General features: G+C 37.3%; 1 protein-coding gene across 1 annotated transcript in view; it reads left to right on the plus strand.

The window, feature by feature from the left end:
• Positions 1 to 7557, plus strand: part of LOC126350259 (uncharacterized) — a 45842-nt gene extending 38285 nt beyond the window's left edge. The window contains exon 5 of the mRNA XM_050002501.1: positions 862 to 7557. Coding sequence (XP_049858458.1) covers positions 862 to 1256 — 395 coding nt within the window. The 3' untranslated portion in view covers positions 1257 to 7557. The remainder of the gene's footprint in view (positions 1 to 861) is intronic.
• The last annotated feature ends 4741 nt before the right edge of the window (positions 7558 to 12298 follow it).

A 12298-nucleotide genomic window follows, 5' to 3' on the forward strand; every position in this document is an offset into this window, starting at 1 on the left:
CCCTCTCACCCTCCCCCCTCTCACCCTCCCCCCTCTCACCCTCCCCCCTCTCACCCTCCCCCCTCTCACCCTGCCCCCTCTCACCCTGCCCCCTCTCACCCTGCCCCCTCTCACCCTCCCCCCCTCTCACCCTCCCCCCTCTCACCCTCCCCCCTCTCACCCTCCCCCCTCTCACCCTACCCCCTCTCACCCTACCCCCTCTCACCCTCCCCCCTCTCACCCTCCCCCCTCTCACCCTGCCCCCTCTCACCCACTGCCCCCTCTCACCCACTGCCCCCTCTCACCCACTGCCCCCTCTCACCCACTCCCACACTCCCCCCTTAACCCCTCCACCCTCTGCCCCTCCTCCTCCTGACCCTCCTCCCCCTCTCCCCTTTCGGGCCCAGCCCCTCTTGGCCCCGCCCCCCTCTCGGCCCCCCGCCCTCTGTGTGTGTGTGTGTGTGTGTGTGTGTGTGTGTGTGTGTGTGTGTGTGTGTGTGTGTACTTCCCAGAGCGTCTCAAAATCATGACATTTAAGGAAGGGATGGGAAAAGAGCGCATCAGTGTCAAATGTTGTGTATAGGCTGTTTCCGAAGTTTCTCAGGGTTGAAGTGAAAGAACGTTTTTCACAGAGAAGCAATTTATATGAGAATGTCTAGATGAGTTAGAGCCCCTGTTGTTAAAGTATAAAACAAAAGTGGAACTGATTAAGTTACTTAGTTCAGTAAGAAACTGATCTGGCTTCTAGACAAAAATGAGAAAAAAAGTCAAAATTTGTAATTTTGCACTTTAAGCTACAAATCATTATAGTTTGAAAAAAATTTATAAATGTCTAGCTCATGAAATTTTTAGGCTCTTCTTGTAAGGTGTTGTATCTTGCAGAGTACGTTGATGATGGACCCAAGGTGCCTAAGAGTGGACTAGGCACAAAGGTGGTGCTCGGTGCCGTTGCAACAGTGCTCCTGGCATTTGTGCTGTTCCTTGTAATCATCTGGGTATTACGACGGTGTCACAAAGCTTGCTGGAGTGCTCCGCACCAGCGAGTTCCAGTCTCAGCAGCTGAATCGGGTGCACTTGCAGAACATCTTGCCTACAATCGGGGAAGTAGCCCTCTTGGTCGTACATCGTCTAGTTCAGGACATGCACAATCTCAGTTTCCTCCCACATCTGTGATGGTTGAGTCTGTGGCTAATTTGCCACCATCAGCACCTCCAGCACATCTGGCAGCTGACAAAGACCTCCCACCATCATACGAGTCACTCTTTCCATCACGATGAAGCATGTGCATTGACTCTGGATGAGGCGAATCAAATTAATCTAAGAATCAAACACTTTCCCATCTCATGTTCTCAAAAGCATCAGTTTGAGACATCGTATGCCATTTTTTATCATCATCGTGTCAGTTTTCCGTTATCTCTCTTTCATTGATATGTATGAGGTTGCAACTTTGTGGTTATACTATCTAGTTTTACAGATCTGCTATGAAGTTAGTTATAGAATATTAATTTTGAATGTATGGCCTAAGCATATGAAGAAAAGAGGCAGCATGTAATATGAAGTTTGTAATGACCAGTTTTTCAGGAACATTTATGTTGGAGATTATGAAATCTATATAAGGTGATCCAAAATTCCTATTACAAGCTTCTAGGGGTTGTGGAGGGGCTTTAGTAGATACAGTTTTCGAAAGGAATCAGTGCCCAGGAATTCAGTGTTTGGTAGTAAAATCAGTTTGAAGAGCAGATAACTTCCAAATCTTCAGCTGTTACTGTATGCACAGAAGTTGAGAAGAGGGCACTGTCGTCAGTCCCTGTTGTAATTCTGATGCCACATGACACCTTTATCTGACTACAGCAATGGCTGAAAAAAACTGGCACTATTGAAAGTAGGAGGGTTGGCTGTGATGTTCCATGGAGATGGTGCATGTTCAACATTGAAGAGGACACAGATGAGAGCCCGAGGACAAGTACTCAAAATATTCATGTGCCCCTACAGCACACAAGTCAGAACTCGTTATCTCCACTTTGTGTGTACCATGAGGAGTGTAAGTCTCCTCTGCAACCCCTAGAAGCCTGTAATAGGAATTTTGAATCACCCAGTATTTAGCATTGTGTAGTTTTACTTGGGCACAAGTATTATAACTGCTGATAATTCCTCGATACATGGCGGCCAGAAACAGTAAATCAATGGTTTAAAATTGTTTCAGTCAAAATGCGCTTTTTCAGTGTTTCAGAGACTCAGAATGGTTTTTTTAGCTTTGCGTTGGGTTTGTGATCATCCTTGAGCCCAGATTGAATAATATTTCTGCTTGTTAAAATGTGTAAAATAAAATTTGCTGTGGTGTTAATGTAAATTGTAAGTTCGTTACACTTGCAGTGTTCAGCAGCTCATGGCATTTTCTTGGAAATATGATAAAATCAGTTGCAGAAACTTACCCATTCTTTGACAAATGTGCTATGGAAAAACTCTTATCCAAATATGTGGCTAAATTGTGATCTTGTCCACATTTTCAGTAAAACATTTCTGAGTAGTGTCAGCATTACATACCTGCAAATGTTTAAATGGAGAATATCCCTTTGTTTATAAGAACATTCACATTTAGGGATGAGAAACATCCAAATACAATTGTTAGATATTGTTTATATTTCCTTCTTTTCAGCTTAGAGGTTAAGATGTAAACAGCAATGTCTGGTATTGCTGGGCAGTAGAAAACATAATAATTAGAGTTTTAATTATTGATAGCAATCTTGTTCTTGGAAAGTTTTAGCTCCTAAATATTTTCCTTTGGTATATTTTCTCCTTCATTTGATGTGCACATTGTTATACATGCTGAATTTCCTTCTGCATACATGTGTGCACATGCACACCTGCCAATCCATATACGCTGTTTTAATGTTAACAAACATGTGTATCAAAGTGACTATATTATTTTTGGTTGCCATGGAGTCACACAGACGTTATACCTGATCTTATTTTCTCTTTGTGTATAATCTAGGTACTCTATTGTTGAGTATACTTTCTGCAATGTCTGATTCATTCCAGAATATCTTGTTAGTTAATTTTGGTTTTGATTACACTTTCTTTCACCACACTTCAGGATGCCTCTTCTCTAAGAGCTTTTAGTGATAGGAAACTCTTTTGAAGAATATTATTTGGGTTAATACTTGGATAGTTATATGTTTTGGATCTGCAGAATTTTTTGTTTTCTGGTGTGTACATAAGGGTAATATTTATGATGTAGCTATCATTGATATTTTTGGCATTTGTTTAAGTAATTATTGTCTGATGGTTTACTAATAGGTATCTTTTGAACAGCAACTTATGATGTTATTGTGCCATTTTTCAGTTTTGATGGTGGAAGGATATTTCTAAATTAAAAATTCTCATTGAAACAGTCAGGTGTATGGCCAGTGATCCTTTTGTCCTGATTGCTTAAAGGAGAGATACAATAGGATTTACAATATAGAAGCACAGTGGTCATCAGAATTCTGACATTACTTCTGTTTATGTGGGGAATCAGCCAATCCCATGCAATACAAAGATACAATTCAAAATGAGAATTTTAAAGTTAAAAACTCACGTTCCTTCATGAAGAGACTTGTGAATGAAATATAGATTTCGTGATTCTTATCATCTTTTTTGGTAGTTACTCTACATTAATTTTACCTAGTACTAAACACTTGCCATGTTGAACCATCAAGAAATGGAAGGTCGTCGTTTAAAAGTAATGTAGATGAATCATTCAGGTTGCAAGCTGCCTCTTTTATTACGTGGCGTAGCTAAATGCATTAATAGTCCCAGATTTTTCCTTTGGCCAGCTCAGTAGGATCCTTTACTCAGAAAGCAAAGCTATGGGGGATGCTAGAGATTTATTGGTATAAATATACTCTGAGCACTGGAGTTTTATTATTATTATTATTATTATTACTACTACTACTATGGAGCACAGTGTCGGAAATACTTCTTTTTAATAGTGAGAAATTTTTTATTCCAGTAATGTTGTTGGTTAACTACCATATATGATTGTTGCACAATGAAAGCATTCAGCAGTCAGTTGCAAATTGCACTGCAGTTATCAGATGAGGTGACACAACAGCTATTGGTTTTAACAATTTAGAGGGGTATTTCTTTGATCAGTCATGGAGGGCATTGTCATCAGTGAAATGAAGACTTGAAGAGTCTGGGGATTAGGCAGTACTTGTGTGTGTGTGTGTGTGTGTGTGTGTGTGTGTGTGTGTGTGTGTGTGTGTGTGTGTTTTAAATTCCTTGGTGGCAGTTGACATTGTTTATTGAATATTTTATATTTTTGTATTGTCTTAAGGAATTATTTGTTACCAATTATCTCTGTGGTGCTTTCTGTACTTGCTCAGTATTTTTTTATATGTAGTTTGCCTGAATATAGTGTCTGTGTGTGTGTGTGTGTGTGTGTGTGTGTGTGTGTGTGTAATCTTATGTGCTGTATAATTCTGAGTGTATCTATTTTATTTTTAAGATGTAATATATAATTCCAAGACTTAAATCAAGAATTATACTCATGAGAAAAATATTGTTACAGCTGATCCAATCTGTCACTAACACAATGAATCCTTCTGCAATTGCATGTTTTCCTTTTTGAAACAAACAAAATAAGGTGAAAGGGAAAAGATATAAGAGGACATAAAACTACAGTTTGCAAAAACGAGGGTTCACAGTGGCTACTTAAGAAATTTGCAAAGAGCTGTTGGCTAGACTCTGTCCAACAATAGCTTGGTCACTCTAGTTTACAATGTCGCACGGGTTGATCTGTTAAAAGAACTGAAATATATAAAGGACAGTGCCTTTAATAACTGCTTTTGGCATATAATTACCACAGTTGCCATGATCATTGTGATGTTGTGACATTGAAAAAGTGTGCTCAAAGATAATTTCACAGATATGATGGTGAGCAGCAGTGACCTTGGGTTGTGAGAAGTAACTACTGTGAAGGAGGTCAGAGCCATGATGCATACCCTTAAGATATTACCTTTTTTTCATGCAACTAGTAAACAGATTTTTTGTTGAATGAAAAAGCAATGAAAATCAGAAACTAGAAACCTGTTGTTATAGAGATGTGGCTGTGCGAAGTTGCTTAGTTAAAAGTAGCACTTATTCAGCAGCAGATTCACGTAGGCTCTGCACATTGCACAGTGAGGGCCCATTAAAACAGTTGTATCATTACTGAGATGAAATTTATATACTCTTTAGTGGGATGTGTGCTTTGAGAAACTTTTTAAAACCAAAGCCATGTTCTTACGAGGGCTTGACACCAGATTCCCGTCTAGTGGGAATTGTCTGCAACTAAAAATGTTCACATCTCTGTTATCACCTCATGCACACTGGTTCTATTTATTACTGTTTGTTAACATTTGTTCAGGACCAGTCATAGTTTTTTCTTGCATTCCTCTCTGTATGACCTATTCTACATATGTGAAGTTGTATTTCATTTTTGATTTCTTGTATGTTCAAGTCTTCTCTGTATTATTGACTAAATATTGAAACAGTTTTGGCTTAAACATACATGTTATAGCTTGTTATAATTTAAACATTTCATTTAATGTCATGTAGAAATAGTAAATTTTATTTGGTATGCTACTCAAAAGACTCTTCAATCGTGTTGATTCAAGAGTCAGTAGGTACTGTTTTTATCCCACAACATGACTTGTAATTTATTTACAAATATAACAGGTTTACAAAATTGTGCCATCAGTACATTTTCCATTAATGACAGTAAAACAGTAATATTCTGTTACATCTTTGTTGTAGAAAGAGCAATAATTAATATTTTTGGTGTTGGTGTATGCTTCAGTGACGAAAGGATGGAAGAGAACATTCACTTGAAGAGAATTTTACATAAAGGATACTCAGGGATAAAATCTCAATTTCTTGTTGTGAGTTTTCATACTTTTGTTGTAATAGAGAAGATCTGAGATTTTAAAATCAAAATTGTATTAGAACTTATTATAATAATTATTATTTAGTGTTTATTTTAGATATCCCTTTCTCCATGGTATGTCTTCCAATTTTTCAGAACTGCTTTTATTCATAGTTATTTGTATTTAGTGAAGTGAAAATATAATGCAATTCTTGATTACCACAAGGGATGTGATTTTGTTTGTGTTTTCAAATATGCTTTCTCCATTTTCTGTAATTTCGAAAAATCTCGTTGATGATGTCATTTTGAGGGCTTGTCTTCTAGTACCATTAGCATGTACTTGGCTAATTGAAAGTATGAGAGGAAAGCTCAAAGAAAATTTCAATTAAAACCACCTGTTTGTAAGGAGAAAATTAATTATGAAGTTGCTGATACTGTAAAATAACTTGAAAAGTGTAATTTGCTTGAAGATTAACATGCAGCCTAAGGCTGAGATGCACACTTATCAGAAATTGAACTATTTGGACAGATTTATTTGGGGCCATACTTCAAATTCCAACACTCTGTAAGAACTTGTTGCAGGAATATTCTGTCTCTCTTGTGTGCACAGTGGTGGACTGTGTGTTTTTCACAAACTGTTAACAAAGGAACAGTTATTTTAAGTATTTTATTTTCCATCATACAGCCATTGAAACAAGCCGAACTGTTTTTCAGTACCATAGGAAATGTGATCAAACTACTTAATCAAAGATGAGCTTGGGGATGCAATGATTTGATCAATCCATAATTATGTAAATATAAATATGCAGCAGAGGGCAAGCTAAATTATGCCCATTACAAGTATTATTAATTACTTCTGTTCTGAATCTTCTTGTGATTAGGTCCCTCCCTCCCTCCCTCCGTGTTCGAAGGATTTACCTTATTTTCAATGTGTGCCCTTTGAAGAGAACCCATGTACATAGAAAAGTGATTTGTAACTTTATTTACAGACTAGATAGTGTGTGGATCACTTTGTGTTTTGATACACTTAGTGTACAGATCACATAAAACAAAAATATATATTTTGTGAAAGTTTTATATTTGCAGGATATTTTTACAGATTTGTTATAAAGGTAGCCTGATGTAAATATTTGTAAATTCTGATATATTTGCCAGGAATAAACTTATAAGTATCATAAATTATAATTCAGCAAGGAAGAGATGGTTTCAGATAATTTAAGGAAATGTAGCTTTAATGTATAGATAATGATAGTATTTATGTAATGAAAGATGGAAGCTGTGTATACTTCAAAAAGAATACTCAGTTGATTTACATGCATTTTTGCATGATTCTACATGAACTGTCAGTGTTAACTTTGTGTTTTATTACAATATTGTAACCAGTTTACAAGAAGAAAAACTAAGGTTGCATATTTGTTCCAGGTAAATGATTATAAGATTTCCTGCAAATATTTTTCACCGTAATAACTGCCGAAATGTAAAATCTGTTTTGGTTCCATATGTGTTTTTTACAAACACTGACATTATGAAATTGTACATTTGCATTTTTTAGCAGTGGCGAATTTTGTGATATGAATAACCTTTTTGTAGTTTGTGTTAATTAAGTCTGTTACATTTTGTGAAAAAAGTTCTGTCAAAATTTGTGTTACCGTGTATTTTTACTGCAAAACAAAAGATTGTTCAAGTACTTACTTTCTCTGCCTTTCATTATTGCTTGTCATTTATTTCAGTGTAAGAAATAGGCTTTCGAAGCTTTCCATGCATTTGTGCATGTTGTTCATACACTCAAGCAGAGATATCCTCCAGATTTTTCATTAACTTCTAAACTTTGTAGAAATAGATTCTGTTGCTTCTAAACAGATACATTGAATAATGATGTGATGTGAGTGACCAGGAGGATGATTTTGTTTTAATAAATGAGGAGAAGAAAAAACTTTCTTATGGTGTATTTTCGGGAAAAGCTGAGGATGTAGGGCACAAGAAAATTGAGTGAAATGAGAGCAGGAAAAAAGTGTACTATTTAGAACAAAACAAGCTTTTTACCAACATTTCTGAGAATCAAGAACCTGAAAGGAATAAAAATATGGATGGCTTCCTTGCTTTCCTAAGATGATAAAACTGGCTGAGTACTTCGGTTGTTCGGCAAACTGTGATCTAATGATTCAGAGGATGATCGTGGATTGTTCTAGAATCTTTTGTGGCAAGTAACATGTTATTCACATTGCAAATACTTGGAAATTGAAATGAAGTCCCATGCTTCTTGAGAGAGCGTAGGGAAACAATGCAGGAGACGCGCACCGCTGTACTAGGCAAGGTTCTAAAATTTGCCATTGCCTTCTTCCCACTGTAATGGCGATGAATAATGATGATAAAGGTAACACACGACCACCCAGTCATCTCAGGGCAGGTGAAAATCCTTGACCCCGCCAGGAATCGAACCCAGGACCCCGTGCTTGGGAAGCAAGAATGCTACCACGAACTGCGGACTGAAAATACTTAATCTGTGTAAAAAAAAAAAAAAAAAAAAAAAAAAAATTAAAAAAATTGAAGATGGTAGTGGGGCTCAGAATTAAATTTTAAATGTAGAGTGATTAATTTCAGTGGAGCACCAGGTTGTAAATTTACAATGGCTTCTTGCTGGGTGTCTAATGTATGTTTTTGCAATAGGTAGTTACTATTTTGAAGTGTTGATGACCTGTTTCGAAGAATCACCACCACCACCGGCGCAAGTCTTCGTGCTCATTGCTGAGCATTGTGACCCCCGAAGCAAGTTTCTGCATTGTGGATGGTTATGAGCTGCTCTTAGAGCCTGCTGAAGAGGTAGACCAGATATCTACTTTATTTGATCAAGTTGTCTATTCACTGCTCTTGGCCTTGATCTTCCTTTCCACGATTATTTTTTGTCTGGTTTGTCCATCTCGTCTCAAAATATAGCCAAAGAACTGGAGAATTTTTTGGTTGTCATAAGAAGAAAAGTGAAGGAGATATTGAGGTGCTCAATAATGATCTTTTTTTTTTCTTTAAATTAATTTTATATGCAGCATCCTGCCTGAGCATCAAAGCCCAAATGCTGTGATCTGCTGTTGGTCTTTGGATTTAAGGGTTTCTGTCTCCCAACTATGAAAGAAGACTGAAAACTCGAGTATTTCAACAAATTCAACTATTGTGGTGTTTGTTATTTCTCTGTTCTGCCAGAGCTTGGTGAGCTGCTTCATAGCCAATCGTCATCGCCTGATCTGTCTTGTTATGTTCATAACTTTCCATGTCGCAGGTGGATGGCTCAAGATAGGTACACAACTTACAGGTCCTTTAATCAACCTTTGAGTTGAATCTGTACTCAGGCCTAATCCTTATGATAGATTAATGTCTTTTACTTTTGTTAGTAGCTCAGCAGGTTCATATTTGCTGCTGGCTAAAACCACGATATTATCAGCAAATTGGAGGTTGTTAATAGTTCTACCACCAATTGAGACGCCTTTAGTCCGTCCATCAAGAGCATTCCTAATGACATGTTCTGCATAGATATCGTACAATTGGGGGGGGGGGGGGGGGGGAGGTGGTAGAACACAATTGTCCAACATCTTTTGAAACACTTACGAAATCAGACTTGTCAAAGAACCAGATGATGACAGGAACATAGAACTCCCAAGATTTCCCGATTATTTGTCATTTATTGAGAATCTGTTCACAAGTTCTTTTGCCCTAAACAAAACTTACTTGGTATGTGAACTTGCGAAGCTGAATGTATGGCTTGAAAAGCTAGTTCAAGATATAGAGTAAAATTTTGCTTTTGTGGGATATGAGAGCAATGGTTTGGTAGTAGGAGCAGTTCCTTATTGACTGTTTCTTGTGTAGGGGGATGATGGGAGACTTCAACCAGTCTTCTGGCCACTACCCATTTGAATGCAGTACACCAACAGAAGACTAGCTTTGCTTCATTTCCCATGAGTTATAATGTTGGTTTGGCCTCCCATGTCCAGTGCTAAGTTTTGCACCATAAATTGCACATTCAACTTTCTCTTAAGTTTCTTCTTGATACATGTAGACAATATCACAGTACCATTTATAAAAATCATAGCTGTGAGTATCGGGACATAACATACACTAAACTGCTGTCTGACATATTACAAAAATATGTATGTTATGACTGAACACCGAAGTCCAGACATATCATATTTATGACATTTTAGGGGTTTCCGATGAATACTGTTATTATATTTTGAACAAAAAGCTTGATACAGCTTAATTTTTTGAAAGAATGAAGCATAATGCCAAAATTTCCTCCAATAATTGAAATAATGGTAGGGAAATAACCTGGATTCGAGAAGTTAGGGAAAATTTGGAAAGAAACAACAGGAGTCATAAAGATGCAACAGAAGAGAGATTTTTAAAAAGAAAGTGTTAAAAATGGAAGGATTCCAAGGCAGAAGAGGCAAGAAGGCAGGGTCAAAATGATCTGAGCAGAGAAAAATGATTCATAGTGAGAAGGTGAAAGATTACTGGAGGAAGAAGACAGAAGAACAAAGGAGGAAGCACTGAAATTGGCACATGGTCCTTACGTGACCCAAACTGAAAAAAGGGAAATTCGTACAGTTTTCGGAAAGAAAGTGCCCCATAAAGATAAAATGATGGGTTTAAAAATGAGAGGCACAGTATGTAAGATGAATGTCAGGGACTTATGTTGTCCCTAAAGAGTGGAGACAGTCCAGTTTATTAAAAATAGGAAGTCTCCCAAAGAAAATCAGAATGGAGACACTGTATTTAGCACAAAACTCTTTGACTGTAAGAAAATGGAGTAGATGAGGCACCACAAAAGTAACAACTTTCTCGTCTGTTCTAAACAGAGACAAAATCAAACAATGGAAAATACATGAAGGAATCTAACAGTGTGTGAATAACAGTGTGTGTGTGTGTGTGTGTGTGTGTGTGTGTGTGTGTGTGTGTAAAAAGGTGGGAGGACCTTCATGTGTTTGTGAGTGTGCATATGAATTTGGCTAAAGTCTTAATATTTTAGTAGCAACTTTAAATCTCTTTCTGTTTGAACTGCCCTTGCCTCAGTATTTTAGTATGGGAACCAAAGACCCAGATGTGCAACTAGGAGAACTAGCATCCCCACCACCAAATTGATTTGAAGGTTAGACCTGCTGAGACTGAGTGGACCTTCCATAATCTGTGGTGGAGTATTTTGAAGTACTATTTCTAGTGTGTGTGTGTGTGTGTGTGTGTGTGTGTGTGTGTGTGTGAGTGAGAGAGAAGGCAAATGATCATTTCATCTGGCATTTCAGGAACCAACATGAACTTGTAATGTTGTAATGCAGGTGTATTATTTATCTATGGTACACTGGAAACAAATAAAACATTCAGTCTTGGGTTGCAAGTAACCTATTGAATTTAATTGATGATCCGGTGTACTCAGGATGAAATGATATGCGAGACGTGTTTTTCTGGAGAAAGAAGATTTGAGAGTAACTGGCATTTGATCAGTATTTTGTGATAGTGAAGAATATCCTACAAATTAAATATGCAAACTTGAATAAATCTTGTCTCCCCTTATCCTTTCAACATATACATCTTACTCAACATGGAGTCTGAGTGGCCTCACTCTTTTCCAACCTACCTCACCCTATCCTTCATTCTCCTCTAGAAATAATCAAATAATTCTGAAATCGGTACTTGGAATTTCTACTGTTAAAGGTAGGTAGTGGCCAACTATTCTCCCTTTCTCAAGTTAGTTTTCCTTTTGTTGTAACTAAATAAAGTAATTGCCGAATCATGGTTCCTACCAAAGGTGTGATAATGCTGGAAAAAAGCAGGATAGCATTAACATTAACTAATCAAGGATACATGGATGTGTATACGATCAGTATAATGGAACATATGTTAAATGATGTTTCAAATTCAACTGTGTTCAGAAATTGAGGAATTAAAAGAAAACCAGTACACTTTGCTCCATTTTATGGCAACTTGACAGCTATGATCTTTTCAGAAGATTCTTAACACAGAGTTCAAAATGGTAAAACAGATGGCCCAAACCATATGGAAAAGTGTTTCACATATATTCCCTCTGTCTACCACCACCACCCTCAACAACATGTGAACACGCAGGACAATAATTAAGCGGCTATCAAAAAAGATATTCAAGGTGTTCAAGTAGCGCTCTAACCTCAGCAGTCCAATACACAGGAAGTTAAAGCAAAACAGTATGCTGACAGAGAATTAACTGTTGGACTAAATCTTGTAAGCTGCAGGATGTATAATAATAATAATAATTATAATAATTATTATTATTATTTGCTACTCAGACATACCTTTTCTATCACTGACCAAGTTGATCCCATTAACTTAAAAGAGTAAATAACAGTGCACATGATAAATCGATGTATGTGGCCTTGTGAAAGGCAAGATGTGTGTATGAGTGCAGTGGAAGCCAAA

The sequence above is a fragment of the Schistocerca gregaria genome, chromosome 1 (assembly GCF_023897955.1).
Source record: "Schistocerca gregaria isolate iqSchGreg1 chromosome 1, iqSchGreg1.2, whole genome shotgun sequence".
Classification (NCBI taxonomy): Eukaryota; Metazoa; Arthropoda; class Insecta; order Orthoptera; family Acrididae; genus Schistocerca; species Schistocerca gregaria.